Source organism: Phaenicophaeus curvirostris, chromosome 14 (assembly GCF_032191515.1).
Source record: "Phaenicophaeus curvirostris isolate KB17595 chromosome 14, BPBGC_Pcur_1.0, whole genome shotgun sequence".
In the NCBI taxonomy this organism is placed as follows: Eukaryota; Metazoa; Chordata; class Aves; order Cuculiformes; family Cuculidae; genus Phaenicophaeus; species Phaenicophaeus curvirostris.
In genome coordinates, this window is record NC_091405.1 from 6731345 (window position 1) to 6753575 (window position 22231).

General features: G+C 42.4%; 2 protein-coding genes across 3 annotated transcripts; one reads left to right on the forward strand and one right to left on the reverse strand.

Annotated features, from left to right (window-relative positions):
* Nucleotides 1-258: 258 nt before the first annotated feature.
* Nucleotides 259-10928, reverse strand: DNAAF1 (dynein axonemal assembly factor 1). 2 transcript variants are annotated; one of them, XM_069868636.1, is made up of 13 exons: nt 10610-10928; nt 10135-10277; nt 9528-9663; nt 8472-8563; nt 7405-7626; nt 6493-6659; nt 6111-6232; nt 5330-5544; nt 4263-4517; nt 3540-3649; nt 2203-2268; nt 726-1080; nt 259-421 (listed from the first exon to the last, which is right to left on the reverse strand). In XM_069868636.1, the coding sequence occupies exons 1-13, from the start codon at nt 10741-10743 to the stop codon at nt 324-326; spliced, it is 2115 nt and encodes a 704-aa protein (XP_069724737.1). In that variant the 5' UTR covers nt 10744-10928; the 3' UTR covers nt 259-323. The 2 variants fall into 2 exon arrangements, with proteins under 2 accessions (XP_069724737.1, XP_069724735.1); XM_069868634.1 differs by lacking the exons at nt 259-421; nt 10135-10277 and having other exon boundaries at nt 442-1080; nt 10608-10928.
* A 1500-nt stretch (nt 10929-12428) lies between these two features.
* Nucleotides 12429-18114, forward strand: HSDL1 (hydroxysteroid dehydrogenase like 1). The gene is made up of 5 exons (XM_069868638.1): nt 12429-12530; nt 14030-14262; nt 14884-15329; nt 16722-16949; nt 17807-18114. The coding sequence occupies exons 2-5, from the start codon at nt 14034-14036 to the stop codon at nt 17900-17902; spliced, it is 999 nt and encodes a 332-aa protein (XP_069724739.1). The 5' UTR covers nt 12429-12530; nt 14030-14033; the 3' UTR covers nt 17903-18114.
* The last annotated feature ends 4117 nt before the right edge of the window (nt 18115-22231 follow it).

Below are 22231 nucleotides of genomic sequence, written 5' to 3' on the forward strand. Positions count from 1 at the left end.
GTTTTCAGCTGCCCTGAAGAGTTTGGAGCCGAGAGATCTCCAGCAGCTTTGGCAGTGGGAGCACAGGATTGTGGATTATGGGCTTTTATCACGCTGATACAACTGAAAGTTCTGCCCTGAAGGTCAGACACTGGAGGCCACAGCAGCCTCTGACTGACTGGAACACTAAGTCCTCCTATTGAAGGTGGTTTTTTTTCTATCACAGTACTAGTTATCTCAGTTTTAACCAACTGTTCTACTGCCAGCCTCTCTGTTCTGAGAATAACTGCATGCAGACAGACAGCTACTGTGCGCCAGGTTTGGTCTGGTTTTCTTCAAAGTGATTAATCTAATCCACTCTCACTGTCCTTGTCACCTGGTGCTTTGTGAGGACATCCTTCACCCTCAGCCAGGCACTGTACTTCCCCATCACCGCTATTCCCTGTTAAAAGCATGAAGGCAAAAGGCAAATGAAAGTCATTGGTGGTATTCAACGATGGAAAAAGAAATGTAGAGCCCAACTTTTAAAAACCATTTAAATAAAACTCAGCAAGAACTTCCATGTGGAAAGGAGAAAATAACATTTTTATTCCTGATTTATTAGGATTCCCACATAAATAAAAGGAAGAGTTGACTTAACTAACAATGGATTGAATTTTTTTTTCAACACAAGCTGAACTCTACTTTTAGAGTGCATGTGCTACCCTCCTTTTTCTCTGTGATTAATTATGTCATTGTAATCTTACCATCCTCTTCCCATGGGCTTGGGTCATCTGGTCGATTGCAGACTGGTGACAATAGCAGATTATTCTTGAGCTCAGTGATAACCTCTTGTATCAAGGGTTTTGAGGGGGTTGTTTCTTTATCTTTGTTCTCCAGGTAACTTTCTGGATTAGCAGGCTCTGTAAAGAGGCTTTCAACAAGGAGTCTTAAGTGCTCCTCTTCATGCTCTTTATGTATCTTGCATGCATTTGAAAAAATTGCTGTTGGAACTTTTTCTCCAACTGAACTCTCAAACACGCTTTTATTGCTTTCCTCTAATGCAGAATCGCTGTCATTTGCTATTTCAGAAATTATTTCAATCATTGGGTGATACTCCCGCTGTAAAGGTAGAAAATTAATTGAAAATATATTACTCTATATGTAAAAGCTAAAAGATTGGTAAGTATTTCTTCAATACACATAACAGCTGTCAGCTTTGATGTGCTGTTCTCACAAAATGTATGGAACGTGCTTCATACCCATAGCTCTGCTTCTTTGTGGATTAATCTTGGGTTAACTACTTCTCAGGCATTACCAATGAACTAACCATAAACTATTAACATTTCATAAAACCAGGACCTATTTTAGCAACACGTGGGCTCAATTCTATTGCCTTACCTCCAAAGAGAGGGACCTAACTAACATTTTTATCTGACTTCAGTTAAGGAATGAACAGCCTCTGGAGCCTGAGAGCTGCTAACTCTTACTTCTTCAATAATCCTCTCAGTTCCCTTCCCTTACCTCCTTTAAATTGGAGGCTTTGTTGGCCAAGACATTCTGCAACACTGTAATGAGTCTGTGACCAAACCAGGACTGACTATAGGAAAAGTCTGCATTATCTTGGAGGCACTTGTGAAAACGTGTACGGTATCAGCCTCCGTCTCCAGCAAGGCAAGTATGAGTCAGCACCAGCACGAGAATCTAAGCTGTGCTTTTAATCTTCGTTGTTTTCTTCTTTCTCTTCTGTTTCTATTTATAGGCTTTTGCGTTGAAGATCAGTTTGAGCACAGCACAACACAAACGTGGGCATGAGCTGCCTTGTATCTGACTAGCCCCAAGTGGAGTGGAGGAGTTTCAGTCTCTCTGTGTTTTCAGTTGAAAAGTCTGGGTTTATTCAGTAGTAGGTGATTTGTACTATCTATTCAGTCCCTTGCAGCATATTAGTACCAGAAAAGTATATTTTAAGAGTAATCTTCATTGAAACATTACATGCTACTAAGAAATCAATCTTATTTAACTGCTGCATTAGTTGATCTTAGGTTTTCACTCTCCTATTTCTGCAATGCAATAATATAAAAAATTGAATTAAAACTGGATTATAAATGGATAGAGAAAAAGCTGCTGAAACATCCATTTTAGTTTATAAATTCATAGCTGATTTCACGTTTCACAACTTAGATTATCTTCATTTTGTAAATGCATTTAGGGAAGATTCATTGATGAAATTAATAAGAATCTTACCTTTTGAACAAAGTTTTCCTCTGGAGGAGATTCATTTACATCTATATCTTCCAAATCAGGCAGTTCCTGAGAACAATCACAAGTTCATTAATCAATAGGAAAGCTATTCTAATTAATCAAATACAACATCACTGTCTCACTGGGAATCTTCTTCAAAGAAATGCTTTTCAGGGTGAGGGGCCCCAGCCAGGAACGCTGCACTGTCACCCTCTCCAAGATGAGTTCCTACAGTATCGCTGTTTATTTATAGCTTTTTATTCAGACCCTGCAACATCTGTTTATAAAAAAGGTATTGTATATACTAGGAATTGCTGCCAGTTCTCTCCACTATCCTCATTAAACCTATTACTAAAACCAGCCATTTGGAAGATGCAGCAGTATGTTCTTTACTGGAGCAATCAGTTGAGCCCTTCAATAACAGGATGGAATTTTTTCCCGGGAAATCAGGGGCAGAGAAAAGATATAAGAAACTTTTCTAAAACATTCCAGTAAGAAATTAGTCAACAGTGGCAGTATAAGGGATCAAAAAGCACTTTAAGTGCTTTGGGAATTCATAAGCTCAGAAGTTTGTTGCTGCAAGCTATGTTATAATCTGACACTGTCAATTTAGCAGTAGTGTCATAATTAGAATCCATTGAACAGTTTTCCTTTGAAGTGAGATTGTATTTTCCAGTGTTATTCATATCCGCCTCATGGTTAAATGTGGTTAAACGTGTTTAAATGTTTGCATCACCAGAGAGAAATCTTAGATAATAGAAGGCCATATTACAAATGTCAGTTGCTTATTAGATACCTGAATAATGCACATTAGGCTTTTCTTGGAAATACACCTAAAAGTTATATTTTGAGATTTAATTTATAATAACTAATACTGCTAGTTAACATCTATAATGCACAGGTGGCATTTCTTCCTTATGCTTTGTTTTGCAATAGGTCGTATTTTCAACTGCATATTTCATTTGAGTTTTGCCTAGAAGATGCATGTATCCACTGGTTTCCTTTTGTTGTGGTATTTGTTCTACAAATGACAGCCCTCATTAACTACTCCAGATAAATCATAGAGGTAGAAGGTCAACTTCAAGCAATTTATGGCCAAAGGACAAAATATACTTTGGAAGCAGTGGTAAATTCTTTACAGATGCTATACTGGAGAGAATGAATGTGGCTAGAACCTTCCTTATCAGGGTTTTTTCCTTCTTTCCTTTCTACTTTTCTGAATAGTAGACTTTTTTAGAGACCTGACCCCATAGTCTTATTAGCCAGAATATTACAAGAATTAATTTGGTAGCAGACAATACCCAAATCCGAACTTCCTCAGATCTGAATCCAATACCTACATCAAGATAAAGTTTTTCTGGTGTCTCCAGTTTGATCTGTTCCATGTTAGCATATTCATCCAGTTCAGTAAGCATGGTCCTTTCCATAGCTGCCTTCTCTCTTGGTAGATCTAAAGAATAAACAATAGTCAGTTGCAGAGAGCTAACTGAATAAAAGACTTTCTATATTGCAAGAGTGAGCACTGCAAAGCCAAACTGCTGGGAACCTGACTACCATTGCAGAATTCACAGCTGAACCCAGCTCTTTGTCCTTCCATCATTTTCTTCGTCTCTCTTATACTGTATAAATTAGTATTTGCCTTTTGTCATAATGTATTCCACAAATCTACAAAAGCATTCTATGTGTGAAGGCACAAAATCACCTTTATAGTGAAGTGCAGCTTTTGCTGGCAGACAGACTGCACAGTTTATGTGAGAGCAAGGGAAACCTGTGAGCAATCCTGTTCTGTCTCTAAACCTGGCACATGTGGGAAGTGGAACGCCATCTTTATGTAGCAGAAGTTGCAGGCAGAGCTCTCAGAATTTTTTTCTTTGTTGTATTTAAACAATATTTTATCTAGTATCATTTGATTTCCAACTAGCTGCTGTGGAAGCCTAATGGGATGTTCTTATCTATGAATTAGTTGGTTTTAACCACGGCAGAGGTGATGCTACATTTAGATAGAGTTTGAGTCATTGTCTCTGTATCCTCAATTGGCTTTGACTCTTCACTGTGTATATTACCTTTCTTGCTGAAGTCTGAGCATTTGTCAGAGTCTGATTCTTGTGCATCCTCTTCAGTTCTAGTAGGTGTATTTCCAGATATGAAATCTGTGTTGCCTCCCCTATTTGGTAGAAGTGTTATCATTTCATCATGAGCATAAAAAATTCCATTTCTAAATTTCTGAGTCTTGTCTTGAGTTTCTTCCTCTTCTGATATATTCAAAGTTTCTGATATATTAGAATTTCCATCCTTGACACCTGAATTTGCAGGAGCTCCTACAGAAGAAACAAGTCCATTAAAACTGCTGAGTTTACCTATCATTACTCATTCTAAATATCCGATTTTACTACATGATCTTTATAGTTTGGCCTAAAATATGCATCAAAAGCTCCTGCTTTGAGCAGCTATTTGTGGATCAGCAGTCCTCACAAGACCGCAGCAATTTTGTGGGGTTTCCCATCTCAACTCTCTAGCATATAGAGCTGCACAGTAAAAAAACTCATCTAGTGAAAACAACTGCAGTAAATAATATCTATCTATAGTTAATTTTGAAAAGACTCACAAGTGACTACATATTTGAATGTATGCTTGAGCGTTTTGAAAGAACAGTGACAAATGCTGAAGTTATTGTCCTCTATACAATCTACCTACTTAGAAAAAAAAAAAAGCTTGGTTAGTCAGCTTTGTTTGATTTCAGAGCCTGTGAAACTCCCAAAATGTATCAGACAAACACTCCTCTGCACTGTGGTACTGCCTTCTTCTTCGGCTTCAGCCAATTCTGCTGGAACCGTTATTGCCCTTCCTGGTTGCTCCAGTGAAGAGCACAACAGCTTGAAATGCTGTGACAGAAAGTGGTTTGTTGGTTTTTTTTTCATCAGCAGTGAGAAAGGTGATGTTTGCTTAAAATCACTGTGGTTAATCTAAAATGCAGAGAGATTAATGAGGTATTTAGTATGGGAAAAGAGGATTCATAAACATATCCCAAAAATTGCATCAGCCTGCTTCAGAACATTTGAGAGTTATTCATTTGTTTTAGACAACTGACTCGAAGCAGACACAAATGTCTTCCAAAGTCTAAGCCACAAACCTTCTAGGATGTCTGTTGCATCTCCATTTCCACATTTTGCACTTGCATCTCTTTCTTCCATATACTTTTGTCTTTTCTCTTCCTCTGCTTTTTGCCTGATGGCTGCTAAAGCATCAATGCTATCCTGGATTTTTTTTCTCTCTCTGGTTTCCCATTTTTCCCTTTCTGCTTTCTCAGCTTCTAGCCCTCCAACAGCCCAGGCTTCTGCACACGCTCTAATGAAAACACAAAATCTCACTGTAATGTAACTGTAAAATCCCATGTTTATAATGAAAAAGAAATTTAAAAATGTCTTGCAACATCATAAAATAGCTGCAACAGGGGAAAAAAATAAGCATACAGCAATTACAGTCCCTTTCACAACAGGGATGCATGTATATCTTATCTTGTATGTGGAACTGCAACAAAAGAAACAAAGAGATCCAAATGCTGGTGATCACACCACCATGCATCTGCCAAAAGTGCTGATCTTGGCTCTGCTTTTCCAGACACCTGTTCAGTATCTGTTGAAATCAGGATTTGCCTCTGGCCTAGAGGCTTTGCAAAAAAAAAATCTGTTCAAAAATTAATTCTCCTGTGGATAAAAACGCATGTTTTTTTTCTCTAGGTATGCTAGATGTAGAATTCTGTAGTCTAATGCTCTTGTACTCAGTCACCCACTCTCAATCTATTACAGCAGACAGTTTTCCTTTCCTTCCATGACAATATTGACAAAACATGGATGAGTGCTCGCTAGCATTTGAGCTTTCTTGCTGTGTAAAGAAGATGGCCTGTTTCTTACCTATCCTTTGGGAAAACTGGTCTGTCATCCAGAAATGTTAGCTCTTTTAGTTGAACAATAAGTGTTTTTCTATAATTAGCAATTTTCCTTATCACTTGGTTTCCCATCAAATACAGCACACGCTACAGAAACAAGCAAAACAATTTTTAAGGTTGAGTAGCAAAAAAAGACCCAGTCTGGATATGTACTTTCCCTACCATTTAAAAAACAAGAAGGGACTAAAACACCCTGGGTGTTACAGGTAATCTACAAAAAAACCCAAACAATGTTTAATCATATTTCTTTAAGACTAAGACCCTTTGTATACTGGAATACCCAACTAAGCCATTTAGTGGGATTCATCCATATACATGATACAAACCCTCAGCTATGTTCAGCTTACCAAATTAGGCATGGTCTGCAGAACAGTTATAATATTTGGATCACTTAGACTGTTGTAGGAAAGATCGAGGACAGAAATACTTGGGCATTCTTGCAAGTGCTGAACATCTTCCACTGTTTGTAACTTGTTGTGAGCAACCTGCAGAGTCTGCAGGCCTGTCAGACAAGCTGTCAGACAAGAACAGAACAACGAAAGGAAAGGGTCATTGCTTCATAGAGAGGTTTCTGGAGCAAGTAGAAAACTGCATTGTCAAAATAATCATTTATATTGAATTGTAGGGAGCTTTTTTTCTAAACTTGTTAGTCTGCTACATGCATTTTTTGGCTACGCCTCCTAAGCTGCTTTCTACACCTTAGGAGAAATAGTTTGGTTTTAGGATGGTGGTTGTTTTTAATTCAGGTTTCAAACTAGTCAGTTACACAAAAGCAAGAGCTTATTTTTTAAATTACTCCCAATGCATGCAAATGATTGGTAAAGGAATTTGGTTTTATTTTTTGCTGAAGACGGAATAAATCCCTTAACAGACACAAAAAGATTTGATAATCATGTCTGCAGCTGCCAAAGCACATCATAACTGCAAAGTAAATGGTGAAACCTGGATTGCCAGTGTGTCTGCAACACATAAGTACTGAGATGGTATTAAGTGAGGGAAAAACTACTTAATTGTTCTAGGTACCCATGTGAAAGTAGTTACTGTGTATTTTCTGTTTTCTCATCTATTTAAGTTGCAAAACATACAGGTTTCACTCTTCAGCAGAAGTCTAGTGGACTTTGGCATGGGTCTTTGTGCAAAATTTCAACATAAATAAAAACCCACTTGAAACTAGTGCCACTAATAATGGCTTAGCTTAGTCAAAACATAGAAATATGGGATCGTTCTAAGTTAAAATACGTTGCACCAACAGTTCTTACAGAGATTCTCAATGGTCTTAATGTAGTTGTTACTGATATTGAGGGAAACCAGCTTTTGTAAGGGTTCAAGGTTTTCGAGTTTGTTAATTAAATTGACTTGCAAGTAGAGGCAACGCAATTCTGTCAGAGCCTCCAAATTCTCAATTTTTGTTAAAGCGTTGCATTCCAGCCATAAGCACTTCAATCCAGTATATTCTTCAAGGTTCTCCAGGCGGTCAAATCCTGCAGAAACAGATGTTTTAAAATAAAATTGCATTGGCTGAAGACAAGTCTTCGAAAGAGTAAATGTCACTAAACCAGCCAGTCTATATCTCATGCAGCCCTTTAAGTTCCCAAATACTAAATACTGAGAAAACAGCAAAACCAAAGCCAAATGTAGAAGGTAGGTTTAGCACGTCCCATTTATTTAAAACAATTCTTGTGCTAACCATATCATGTAAAAAACTGCTCAGAGGTCACAAAAGGATGATCCATGTTCATTCTTTTTCTTTCAGTAGTATTTGAGAACACGCAGCAAGTGTTCCCTACTCATTTTCTTTCTGACCATGTTTATTTGGCAGTAAAAAAGTCCCCAAAGCTGGAAAACAGCTTCTTTATACAAGAATATTGAAGTAGAAATACATATATTTTCCTCTGAATGCAACACAGATGTGCATTTTGAGACATTTCTCAGAGGCTACAGTTTTCAGGAAAAAAAACCAAAACTAAACAAATAAATCTCCCTTAATTCCTATTGGTCCTTAGAATCATAGAATAGTTTGAGTTGGAAGGAACCTTAAAGATCACCTAGTTCCAACCCCCTTGCGAGGAGCAGGGACATATCCCACTAGATCAGGCTGCCCCAGGCCCCATCAAACTCCATAAAGTGAATTAGGTCTATAATCAGATCACTTTTCTACTTTCACATTGACTCAATTTATTCCACAATTTCACTACTATATAAAATTAAATTATGTTTCTAATTTAAAAGAATTATTAGATACCTTACTTCAGTGAGATATAAAATAGATTGTCTGCTAAAATGTTATTCAGAATAATAAATCTAAATAGTCATGTCCATGTCTTACCTTTATAATGCAAGTAAAGTGTATCATTTAAGTATGGAGTCACATATAATTTGTGCTGCTTACAGATGTCTTGCAGAATCTTTTTTGTCATTCTAAAATAACAATAGAAAGCAAAGGCAAAACAAAAAGAATGCATTTCAGTGGAGATTATGAAATCTCTGGGTTTTTAACAGATTTTTTTTAATAACACAATTAATATTTCTTTTATGCAAGAGAAATGTCTACATCCGTCAAGATTGTGCTCAAAATTAAAAAGCAGTAGGTTTTTTTGGAGTGGCTTTCCATGTTTGTCTGTTTGAAGCGTGTTACCAGGCTCTTCCTACTTCTGCTAAGAAACACAGAGTAAGTAGGAAAGTAGGCAGGGAATTAACCTAACGTTTTAATGAAATACTGACTTGGAAATAGCACTCAAGACAGTTTCGCTATACAACTGTGACTGGCTAGGAATGTTATTAAATAGTACCAAATCTGGTTTTGCATTCTACTATTCGCTTGCAATGTGCTTGATCAGAGATAACATGAGAATAACTCCATTTGACAGCTACTAATGAACAGCCATCACAGTGTGTCCTGGTTTAGACTGGACCAAAATTAGAGCCCGAGCTTACAAGTGAGTTATGTCCCTATTGTTAACCACCTGAGGCACCGCTGGACCTTCTCTGCTAAAAATTACCTTGACAAATGCAATATTTACATTGTGATGAATTAATCAGTAGATTTGACTATTTTTAAGCACCAATTCAGACAATGCATAGTCAATTATTTGACAATAGTCAAATCTACTGATGAATGACTCCCAAAAGAGTTTGCACATTCTTTTCCAGATCCATTAAACAGGCTGCATCTTATACTTAAAAAGTAGTTTGCTACTGTTGCCTTAAAAATCAGTAGTACAGACGCTGCGAATATCACCAGTTCCTGATCTATGTTGATCATTCTCAACTCCATCACCAAAATTGTTCTCCTGAATTAAGATTAACATGTAGAAAAGAAAAACTCGCACTGATTTCAACGATGCCAAGATTTAAACAAAAACACTCACTCACACTTTATTACCTTACAAACCCCCTCCTTTCTTCTGCCCTTTGATTTAATGAGCTTGTTACAGATTTGTGATCACAATCTGATTTTTGTTCATTCTGCTGATCTGCTCTGGACACATGGATGATGGTTTTCTCTTCAGTTTTAACATCTTTGTAAGTAAGAAAACAAGTTGCAGTTTAATGGCAAGGGTAGGGAAAAAGTGTCATGCTGCCAATTACTTTAAATAAGTATTGAGAAGCACTTGAATATGTATTTCAAGAAAAGTATTCTAAACAAGATTTTTGCTGATATTTTTAATGAAAGGAAACTTAACTATTTTTAGAAGGCAATGTAGTAAAATAACTTGTAGAAAACAAATTGTTGAAATTCATATTTTTTTTTAGACCTGGAAGTCAGGTAGCAGCCATTAGTCTTAAGATTATCAAAATGTACAGTGACAATAAAGTACTGGCACCAATGTTCTTACAGTTCTAGACAGGTACTGTATATTAAATTTAATTAATAATAATCTGAGTTTAACAAGACTTTTAACTGCATGTAAAGAGACTGCAATAATGGGGCGTCTGAGCCATCGCAAGCACAAATACTGTTTGTTAGTCTAACTCTTCTAAAAGTTTACCCTTTTGCACCCTTTGGAAGGTGTCTCCAGTGCTATACTCATTCAAACTGTCGTTACACCGCCTTTGATTAGTTGCATTTTCAATACCCTTCTCTTCAGATTCTTGCTCTGCACATTCCGGTTGCATTTGTAGTCCATACACATAAAAAGAGACAGGGCAAAGAAGATGGTTGTATCAGCTTATTTAAATACGGTTTTAATTAAAACACAGGTCAGGCTAACTGTATGTTTGCAACACAAGAAAAGGTATCTCTTCAGGTAGAAGATGACAGAAACAGGAGTCAAAAAAAAAGAAAAAGCATGTAAGATGGCAATTGAGTAAGCCTCAGTTATGGAATATTTTCAGTGACTTCAGCAGGAGAAAGAATAAACTCATACTGCATCCAGATAAGTAATGATAGAATTTATTTATAGGCTTTATGTTCACTAAAACTCCCTAAATTTGTCCCAGTGAGCCAGCTGGAAGGGCTCACCTGTGTTGGCAAAATTGCCTTCACTTTCTATGTCGGTAGCTTCGTTTCTGGTGTCGTTTGCAGACTCTGCTGGCAGCTGCTGTGTGCTAACATCCCCTCTGAGGCCTCTGTCTGAGTCTCCATTTCGGGACTGCATTTTAAGATACGTGATTTAGACAAACATAGCCAAGTTGGTATTTGGGTTATGATCCAACTTCCAGTCAAAATGTGCGAAGGCTTTAGTAGGAGAACCTGTTACAGGTGAAAAGATCAAATGATGAAGCTGCATGGAGCTAGAAACTTAGAGCTATTTGCTGTGGAAATCCCAAAATGCAGGCAGAGTTTATCATTTTTAAAATCCTGCCCACAACAGATCTCGCTCGGAGAAGAGCAGGTCTACCGAGACGCCTCCCAAAACTTGAGCTAGCTGTGTTTTCCCCCTTGAGGCAGCGTGCTGAGGATACAGTGATGGAGTTCCTTCAAGGGGCTGCCTGCCCTCCTGAGGATGAAGTGATGGAGCCCCTTTGAGAGCTTTCCTGCCCTGCGTAGCACCTGCCTCCCACCCCACTGCAAGCCCAGGGCACTCCCGGACGCATCCGGTCTCCTCATCACGGATGCTGGTCCGTTCCACCCTGCATTTCCCACCATGATAGCCCAGCAGCTCCCTAGACAAGCCGGGTGCTCTGCAATGTGCTGCTACATAGGATCACAGGATCACTAAGGGTGGAAAAGATCTCTAAGATCATCAGTTCCACCCATCAGGCCAACACCACTGTGCCTGCTGAACCATGTGAAGGGGCTGGAGAAAAGGCCTTATGAGGAACGGCTGAGAGAGCTGGGGGTGTTTAGCCTGGAGAAGAGGAGGCTGAGGGGAGACCTCATTGCTCTCTACAACTACCTGAAAGGAGGTTGTGGAGAGGAGGGAGCTGGGCTCTTCCCCCAAGGGACAGGGGACAGGGCGAGAGGGAATGGCCTCAAGCTCCACCAGGGGAGGTTCAGGCTGAACATTAGGAAAAAACATTTCACAGAAAGGGTCATTGGGCACTGGCAGAGGCTGCCCAGGGAGGGGATTGAGTCACCTTCCCTGGAGGGGTTTAAGGGACGGGTAGATGAGGTGCTGAGGGACATGGGTTAGTGATTGATGTGAATGGTTGGACTCCATGATCCGGTAGGTCTTTTCCAACCTGGTGATTCTATGATTCTATGTCCCAAAGTGCCACACCTACACGATTTTTTAACCCCTCCAGGGCTGGAGGTTCCATCGCTGCCCTGGGCAGCCTCTGTGAGTGCTTCACCACCCTGTCCATGAAGAAATTTTTCCTGATATCCAGTCTAAACGTCCCCTGGTGCAACTTGAGGCCATTCCCTCTCATCCCATCACCCGGGAGAAGAGCCCAGCACCCACCTCCCTGCAAGCTGCTTTCAGGGAGCTGCGGAGAGCCGTGAGCCTCCCTCGGCCTCCTCCTCTCCGGGCTGAACAGCCCCAGGTCCCTCAGCCAATCCCAGAATCCCTGTTCTCCAGCCCCTCAATATCCTTCTTGTACCGAGGGGCCCAGCCCCGAGCCCAGCATTGGAGGCGCGCGGCGGGGGGGACCCCGTCCCCGCTCCCGCCGGCCGCCCCACGGCTCCCACAAGCCGGGACGCTGCTGGATCGCGTTCAGCCACCTCCGAACGGGCTCCCCCCCACCCCCTACTCCTCCATCCCCTGTCCCTCCCCGCGGGGCCCGTTCGCCTTCTCCTCACCCGGGCCGGGCCCGCAACGGACGCCGCCGCCGTTACCGCGGCAACGCCGCGCGCCGGCCCACAAGCCCCCGCGGCGCCGGCCCCGCCCGCGCCTCGGGAGAGGGGGCGGCGGGTCCCCTCAGCTGCGGGCCTGGCTGGTTCGGAGCCCGGGGCGGGGACCTCGGAGCCCGGAGCGGGGAGTTCGGAACGCGGAGCGCAGAGGTGCGGATGCGGATCGGGCGCTGCCGGGCGGGGAGGGGGGGAAGTGGGCGTGTAGCCCCTGCGTTAAGGCCTCTCCGTCTGGACGCGCTGTGAGGCAGAGCGGAGCTTCGGCTGCAGCCGCGGGGCGATGCTGGGACGAGAACTGTTCGCTCTCAGGGTGACCTTAGTGCCCGGCCCCGCGGCCCGAGGGTTTCCAAGCCCTCCGGAGGCTGTGGATGAGGTGCTGGGAAAGGGCCGGCGCTTCGTGAGAGCACGGGGTTGCTTTGGGCTTTGCTTTGGGCTCCTTGGAGGCTGCTTTGTCCCTTGTAGTAGAATCATAGAATCATAGAATCACCAGGTTGGAAGAGACCCACCGGATCATCGAGTCCAACCATTCCCATCAAACACTAAACCATGTCCCTTAGCACCTCGTCCACCCGTGCCTTAAACACCTCCAGGGAAGGTGAATCAACCCCCTCCCTGGGCAGCTGTTCCAGTGCCCAGTGACCCTTACTGTGAAAAATTTTTTCCTAATGTCCAGCCTAAATCTCCCCTGGTGGAGCTTGAGGCCATTCCCTCTTGTCCTGTCCCCTGGCACCTGGGAGAAGAGGCCAGCTCCCTCCTCTCCACAACCTCCTTTCAGGTAGTTGGAGAGAGCAATGAGGTCTCCCCTCAGCCTCCTCTTCTCCAGCCTAAACACCCCCAGCTCTCTCAGCCGTTCCCCGTAAGGCCTGTTCTCCAGCCCCCTCACCAGCTTCGTTGCTCTTCTCTGGACTCGCTCCAGAGCCTCAACATCCTTCTTGTGGTGAGGGGCCCAGAACTGAACACAGGATTCGAGGAGCGGTCTCACCAGTGCCGAGTCCAGAGGGAGAATAACCTCCCTGGACCTGCTGGTCACGCCGTTTCTGATCCAAGCCAAGATGCCCTTGGCCTTCTTGGCCACCTGGGCCACTGCTGGCTCATGTTCAGTCGCTGTCAACCAACACCCCCAGGTCCCTCTCCTCCAGGCAGCTTTCTAGACAGACTTCTCCTAGTCTGTAGCACTGCATAGGGTTGTTGTACCCCAAGTGCAGGACCTGGCACTTGGCCTTGTTAAACCTCATGCCATTGGACTCAGCCCATTTGTCCAGCCTGTTCAGATCCCTTTGCAGAGCAAAGTAGCTTCTGTGCCTGTTGTTTCTTGTGTGGTCAGCTCTGTTGTTTATCCTTCTAGGCGGGTTTTAATCTTCCAAGAACTATTTTACCTGTTGGGCTTCCCTAATCTCCAAGGACTTGAGTTATTTTACTCGTGGCATCGTCGATAAGTGTCACTGCGGGATGATGGGTTAACAGCCAAACCCTCGAATGGGGGCTAAACCCTTGAGGATGACCACAGGTTACCCAGATTTTAGCCGGCTTTTCTCCATCAAAATGGCACTCAGGCTGTAATGTGGAGTCTCAAAGGTTATTCATTCAGTCTGAAAGGTTTACCTGGCCCAAAAGGTGATTGTAATTTCCCCTGTCTCTTATTTCTCTTCCAGGTTTATGATCACCATGGCTGCAGTGGATAGTTTCCACCTCCTGTACGGAGAGATCAGTCGTTCCTGCAGTGTTTATTTGGAGGCTCTGGCTCTAGTTGGAGCTTGGTATGCGGTCAGAAAGTGTGTGTCTCTTGCAATTGACACTTATAGCATGCTTAGGTTGCATTTTATTCCAAAGCTGGTCAGCAAGATTGATCTTGTCAAGCAGTATGGAAAATGGGCCGTGATCACTGGTAAGCAGTGTATTTGCCTAAGTTTGTAGAATGTACTGTGCCAGTTCTGTAAAACTTGCTGGGTTGTACTGCTGGGTGAACTTTGGTTACAAGCTGGGGCCTTTATTATCTCAGATGGCAAGTTATTTTGCTTGAGCGGTGACTGGTGTTCAGTATCTTACTGAATTCAGTTCCCTGGGAGATGGGCAAGCTCAGTGTGTTAACTGACTGCTGGGAAAGAATCACAGAGCAGCTTTTCCCAAAAATTGCAAGGTATACCCCAAATGCATACAAGTGTAGACAGAGAGGCAGACAAGACTGTTTTTTTATTATGAGCTTTTCACATGTGCTCAAGTTTTTCAGCAAGGTTTAAGTGAGGTACCTTTTACATCACTGCCTTTCATTAAGGTTCTACTCAAAGCTCTGTTGTTATCATAGAAAAATGTAAAGTTTGTATGTGGGGGGACTGCAGCAGGTTGTTACTGACAACATTGGCTTTATTATTTTGGTTTTGAGATCAGAATATTCAGTGCCTCGTGACCCTCAGAGAAGGGAATAAAGCTATAGTTGAAAGAACTGTCAATAGAAAGCTGGAGCTGCTCTGATTTTCATCTTTTTTTTTTTTATTATTTTCTATTTCAGGTAGCACAGATGGTATTGGGAAGGCATATGCTGAAGAACTGGCAAAGCGTGGTGTCAACATCATCTTAATCAGCCGAAATAAAGAGAAGCTGGAGGCTCTATCCAAGAGCATATCTGAAACCTATAAAGTTGAAACACTTTTCATAGTAGCTGACTTCAGCAAGGGACGTGAGCCTTACCCAGCCATTAAGGAGGCGCTGAAAGACAGAGAAATTGGGATTTTGGTGAATAACGTAGGAATATTTTATCCCTACCCAGACTATTTTACCAGCCTGTCTGAGGATATCCTGTGGGACATGATCAACGTAAATATTGCTTCTGCTAACATGATGACCCATATTGTGTTGCCAGGCATGGTAGAGAAGAAGAAAGGTGCGATTGTGAATGTTTCTTCTGCATCCTGTTGTCAGCCAACACCAATGTTGACAGCCTATGGAGCCTCTAAAGTAAGTTGGGGGGTGATGTTTAATGGTATGCACTGAAAAGTAGGTGCATTACAGGTTGGTTGGTTGTAAACACATTCAGCAAAGGTGTCAAAATATACTTGAAAGCTTTCTAGGCATTTGTTCAAATATTGGAGGTGAATGTCACACGTCATATGCAGTAAACAATCTGTCCCAACTAGTACTGGGCTTTGAACCAAAGCCAATGCTATTTGGATTATGAGTGAACTGTAGGGTAAGAGTAGTTCTAGGGGAAATGCTGCCTTTCTTGGAGGAATGATGTGCAAAGCAAAATAGGAGTTTTGACTCATTGACAAGGTCAAGAATTTTCTTTTTTCCTCAGCTGAACTGTGCAGACTCCTCAAACTATTTGCACTCTATCCTTGTGCTCAAGCCACCACTGTGACAAATCAGGGCACTGCTTCACCTAACACCAAGGGGCAGAAGGCTTCTTGCACCATCGTCTGTATCATATTTGGTCAGAAAAGAACTTCCACTGTAATTATTTTTCCTGAGGAGATCCAATCAATAATGAATAGGATGTGGCAGCTGGGTGATGCTGGAAGTACGAATGCACATGAAGATGCAGATTTAAGCTGGATGACTTGCTGCTGAATGCACAAAAACAACTGAGGTTGTAAGAGGATCTTGTCTCCATCTGGTACCTAAGTGCACGTGGTTAGTGCAGCCAGCGCAGCCTCACTCCTGGGATGCCTCTTCCTTTGGCAAAAGCAGCTCTTACTATCTCAATGTATAAAACTCCTTGCAGGTTTTCTTTGGCATAGAAACTGGCTTAATATTCCTGGACCCATTGCAGCCAAGTGTGTGTAAAACTGCACTCTAAACCAAAACAATTAAAAGGCAGATGTGTGCCTCATTTTGCACAAGGGAGCTGCAGGAAGCAATTAACCCAGTTTCCAGGGAAGATCAGTTGAATATGAAGTTCAACTGTAAATTTATTAAACAATGGGACTTTATTTTGTCCTTTTGACAACAGTATGTATAGTTAGCTTTGGAGCGTCCCCTGCAAGCCCCCAAACTAAACGAGGCATACATTTTAGATGAAATAACTGTTTCTGTATTGGTTTTAAGCAGAAATTGTTGGATCATTTGTTAAATACACATCAGAAAGTTAAGCAGTCACTTTTCCCTGCAAGTTGCTGTACTGTTAGGAATTTTTAGCAAACAAATAATAAATTTAAACATTGATAATGCTATAGAAATGTGTATTTTTATAGTATTTATTCCAAGTTCGGGTTTTTTTAGCTCATGTATAAAATATGGTACAACTTTCCTGTAATTTTAATTGATTATTTAAATTAATTGGTTTTAATTTGATTGATTTTTAAAAAAGAAAGAAAGAAAAAATATGTCCCTCTGCTTTTGTCTTGCTAGATCTACTTGGACTATTTCAGTAGAGCACTACAGTATGAGTATGCCTCAAAGGGAATTGTTGTTCAGAGTTTAACCCCGTTTGTAATTGCTACAAAAATGTCATCCTATAGCAGCATCACGTCAAAGAGATCTTTCTTTATTCCTTCTGCTGAAGAATATGCAAGTCATGCTGTTTCTACTCTTGGGTTATCCACAAGGACCACTGGTTACTGGAGGCATGCAATAATGGTAATAGAATTCACTGAACTATTTCATGTTTGTCAATAGAAGTAAATAAGCCATTTACTTTCTTAGGGGTCTGAACAAAAACTGCTTGTGTTCTGAAAAAGTGTTATATATATTGTAGGACTTAAAAGGCATTCTGCTGTATTTTCTCACTAATTCTGCTATAGAAGATTGTGCTTGGGCATGCTTATTTTTAGAATGAGAATGAATCCAATGCCCACTTGAAATGCACAGCAGAAGTGGGAAGAGACAAGTTTTTATTGAAAGGCACAGACCACCTCATTTTATTTAGTGTGTTTCTGACTGGGCAAGCATTTCACTGCCCTCTATAAACTGAAGCAGCTTTTTACAATCGTAATTCATAGAGTATTTCCAATTTGGGGAAGAGTGGGTAGGGGAGGATGGAATAAGAGCAGAGCTACCTGGAAGTAGATCCTCTATATGTTAGGTTTTAATTTTTGTGGGTAGACTGGGCTTCACAGTAATTTTATAAACACTGGTCCCATCTCATATCCTACTAGGTGGCTTTCTGTAGCATTAGAAATTTAAGAAATGGGGTTTAGTCCAAAAGGAATAAAAGAGATGAGTATTCTGGCAAGATTTGGAAGTGGACAGTATTGCTATTGCAAACCTGAGCAAACTACTTCAGGATTTATTTGCAGAACCTAATTGTTCAGCTGTGTGCAATACTTCCAAAACGTATAAATATATTTACTTTTAGGGGGTTGAATTTAATGATGTTTGAACAGGTTTTGCCTTCCTTTAGTGGTGATTAGAGAAACTGCTTAATTGAATATGTCTTAATCTGTCCCTTTCTTTCTTCTTTTTCTTTTCTCTTGTATCCCTGTGCCTCTCCACAGTTCACATTGGGTGAGCACCTACCTGAATGGATCTGGGCGTGGTTTGCAATGTATTTTTACAGAAGTGTGCGCAAGGAAGCTTTGAATGCAAAGTGAAATAGGAATATCCAGATGTCCTGTGCAATGACTGCTATATATTGCTTCATCCATCTGAAATATGACTGGGTAATTGAATAAAGAATGTAAAACCACATTAGTTAAAGAAAAATACTGAAGAAATAATGCTTTAATTTAAAAATACTAATTGTTTTCCTAAGATAATTTAAAAAAAACTTTTTGTTGTGTTATTTTGATGCTTGTGTTTTATATAAATAAATATGTACTTAAGTAATCTGGCTGTTATATGGTGCTCGTATGCGTTACAGGCTTTACATATTAGAGTCAGGAAAGCTGTTCATTCTGTGTATGCGTAATTGCTACCTGAAAGAAGTTCATGACTTAAGAATATTCTCAATCCTTTTGTATTTTATATTCTCATGGGCTTATTAGTAGTGTTTCTGTAATGTTATACTGAGATACCAAAGCTGTGAACTGCCTATGTGGTATCATACACACAGCAATGTGACTAAGGAGCATCGTCCCCTCATTTCTGCAAGTGTTTGTTGCTTGAATGTGATGGTCCTCTTGTTTCCTGATGGTGACACTGGGAGGTCAGTATCCCACGCTAGCTGGCTCCTGGAAATCCCACTGGAGGACATACAGCAGTTGCTTTGTGTTGCTGAATACTGCAGTTGTGATTATGAAGTGGTTGTCTTGCTTTTCCATAGGATCTCTGGACTGGTGTGGTTAGAACCTGCAGTTCAAGTAGTGATGTCTTCATGAGTAGGGTTTGTAGAGCGTAATTTAAGTTGCACCACGGGAGGTTTAGAATGGATAGTAGGAAAAATGTCTTTATCTAAAGAGTGGTGATGCATTGGAACCGGTTGCCCAGGGAAGTGGTGAAATCTTTATTCCAAAAACGTGTAGATGTGGCACTTCGGAGCATGGTTCAGTAGGCATAGAATCATAGAATAACCAGGTTGGAAAAGACCCATTGGATCATCGAGTCTAACCATTCCTATCAAACACTAAACCATGTCCCTTAGCACCTCGTCCACCCATGCCTTAAACACCTCCAGGGAAGGTGACTCAACCCCCTCCCTGGGCAGCCTGTTCCTGTGCCCAGTGACCCTTTCTGTGAAACATTTTTTCCTAATGTCCAGCCTAAATCTCCCCTGGTGGTGTTGGGCTGATGGCTGGACTGGATGAGCTTAGAGGTTTTTTCTAACCTTACTGATTCTGTGATTATATTTCTGCTCTCTTCCTCATGTCAGTCAGGTGCTGTCTGCTCATCCCTGTTGGTCAAAGCACCTCTTGCCTCATGGGAATGACCAGTCTCCAACACCCTTGAGGAGGTGTGGCCTCCAGCAGGGAAGCCTCTCCCCCCATACAAGTAGTTACTATTACAAAAAGTGGTTTACAAACAGTTATAGAATGTGCATAGATTTCTGGGAAAATTTATCCCTATGCCTCTAAGTGGGAAATCTATTCTGTCCCCAGCTTTTGCCTCGCTGCACGTGATGGAGATCACCTCCTCATGTTGCCCAGGCCTGATAAAGGATGCTTGCTTTCTAAAACTGCAAAACGAGTCTTATTTGCCAGCATTTTTGGTATCGGTCATATTCTGTTACTTTCCAAGGCCTAATTTTAATGTTATTATGAAGTTCACAACAGTTAAATTCCTGCTGACGTGGAGCTGGCTCCAGCTCTGCCTGACCTTGCATTTGAGATGGGGAAAGGCTGCAAACAGAGGTGGTTAGAGCAGAGATATCTGCTCAGCACAGACTGTACCGAACACACGGTGTTATCCCCTCCAAAGAATGAACAGTGTCTGGAGAAGAAAGCATGCAATCAGAGGGACATTGTCTAGCGTTCAAAACAATACCATTACTTAGATGAAACTTCACTTTAGCTGAAATCAGATATTCCACTTTTTGTAACAGGAACTACTTGTAGTAGCCTCCCTAGTGCACACACACAGTCACAGACACGCTGAATCACACACGCAGACAGACTCGCACCGTCTCAGACACTCAGAGACAGTGTCACACACACAGGCACTGACACACACACAGCAGTGTTGCACACACTGCCACACGCTCACAGACACACATACACAGTGTCACAGTCACAGATACATAGTGTCATGTGCTCATGGCCACACATAGTGTCACACACTGTAACACACTCAGAAAAAGGCACACGCATACAGTGCCACACAGGCACAGACATGCACTCACATAGACACACACAGGCACTGACAGACACACTCACAGACTCACACAGTGTCACACGTGCAGACACACACACATACACAATATTACACAGAGATTCAGGGTCACAGACACACATACAGTGTCACACACACACACGGAGACACACACTCACACATAGTCTCCCACAGACACACGTACACAGTGTCACACACTGTCACATGCTCAGAGACACTCAGGCACACACATACACAGTGTCACACAGGCACAGATACACACTCACACACACACAGTGTCACACAGGCACTGACAGACTCACACAAACACACAGAGTCACAGTCCCAGACAGACTCATGCTCACACATACAGTGTCACTCACAGACTCACACACAGTGTCACACACTCCCACTCCGGCACACGCGCACGTACGTACGGACGCACGTACACACGCACGTACGTCCGCCCGACCCCCCCCCGCGCCGTGCGCAGGCGCTGGGCTCTCGCGAGAGCTCGGCGGTAAACAGCGCCCAAGATGGCGGCGGCCGAGGCGGCGGCGGAGGCTGTGGGGTGAGCGGGGGGGAAGGCGGCCGTGGCGCTGTTCCCGGGACGGGGTTGTGATGTGCTGTTCTCTTCTGCGCTGCCCTATTCTGCTCTGTCCTATTCTGCTCTATTCTGTCAGGCTGTGCAGGGGCGGCCGCGGGCCGGTGCCGGGCAGAGGCGGCCGGGTCGCCGGTGCCCCGGGCCGGGTCCGCGCTGCACGAACGCCGGGAGCGGGTTAAACAGGGTGAGGCTGGGGAGTTTCTTCGCTTCCATCGCGCTCCAGCGCTGTGCTTGCACACGGGCTCTTTCCTGCCGCAAGGTTTGTTTTGCGCGTTTGTGCGGCTGATTGGTTTTATTGCTACAGGGATCAGGAGGCTCCAGGCGATGAGGGAACCGGAGCTCAGCCAGTGGCAACAGCTCGTTTGCTGCAGCTCCGTCTGTTTTAGGGATGGAGAAACGGCTCTGTGGCTGCAGCCTTTTTGCAGCCGGTCACGGAATTTGATAGGAATGGTTGGACTCGATGATCCGGTGGGTCTCTTCCAACCTGGTTATTCTATGATTCTATGATTCTACAGTGTTGTCAGTCAGACGGAGACAGAAGGGACTTCTGTCCCTATTAGAAGTACTTGAGAACGCTAAGTAAGGCTGAATAAAACAGAAGTAACAGCTGTCACAGACTCAATTCATTCCAATGTTGCACTGTGAGGTCGGGCCATCGCTTTTCTAACAGTGTGAACCTTTAATAAAGCTCCCGCTTCTCAGTCCTGGTCACTGCAGCAATGTGTAATTCTGTTCTGCTTCTCCATATATGCTCCTCGGGCAGCCTGATTTAGTGGGATGTGTCCCTGCCCATCACAGGGGGTTAGAATTAGATGATCTTGAAGGTACTTTCCAACCCAAACTATTCTGTGATTCTATAATGTGACAGACCGGACAAAAATGTTTCTCCCCACTTGTCTCTTAATGGCCTTTTACCTATCAGTTGCTGGTTAAATGTTTGGAATTAAAAAAATATATTATTGTGGCAATTTTTCTCCGACGCACCCCACACTATGAAGTGAATAAGGTTCTCCTGGCAGTGAAAAAACAAATTTCCTTTCACTTCACATTTTTAGATCTGTTATCTCAGCTGTTATATTCTCAGATACTCATGTTGCAGTAACATGTGTTCCACATCAAGAATGTATGAAAGACCTTTTTTTCATGCTGATTTTCGCTTTCAAGCACAGGGACTGAAAAGTGTGCTTCCTGTAGTACCCTTTGTCTTTACCAGACCTTGGCATAGACTTTGGATCTGATTGTTCTTGGGTAAAATGATGTACCACAGAGGAATTTGTATTTGCCACATTGTTGATTGAAAACAAAAAAACAAGCCACCATACTTTTTTAAATGTCCATGGACGCTTTTTGTCATGTTCTTATTTTGTTACTTTTCCCTTGCAATGGCCCCGACGTGTCATTTTGTTCTCTTTGTTCCTCCTGCACAGAGGGTGGTAGAGTTTGCTTCTCATCATCGGGGTAATATCTGTTCCACATGTGCTCTGATGTGAGGAGTACTTAGGAAAAATTCCTAAATGAAGCATGAACAGCTCTTTCTTTATTATTCTAATACTAACTGCTAGAGGTGTCTATC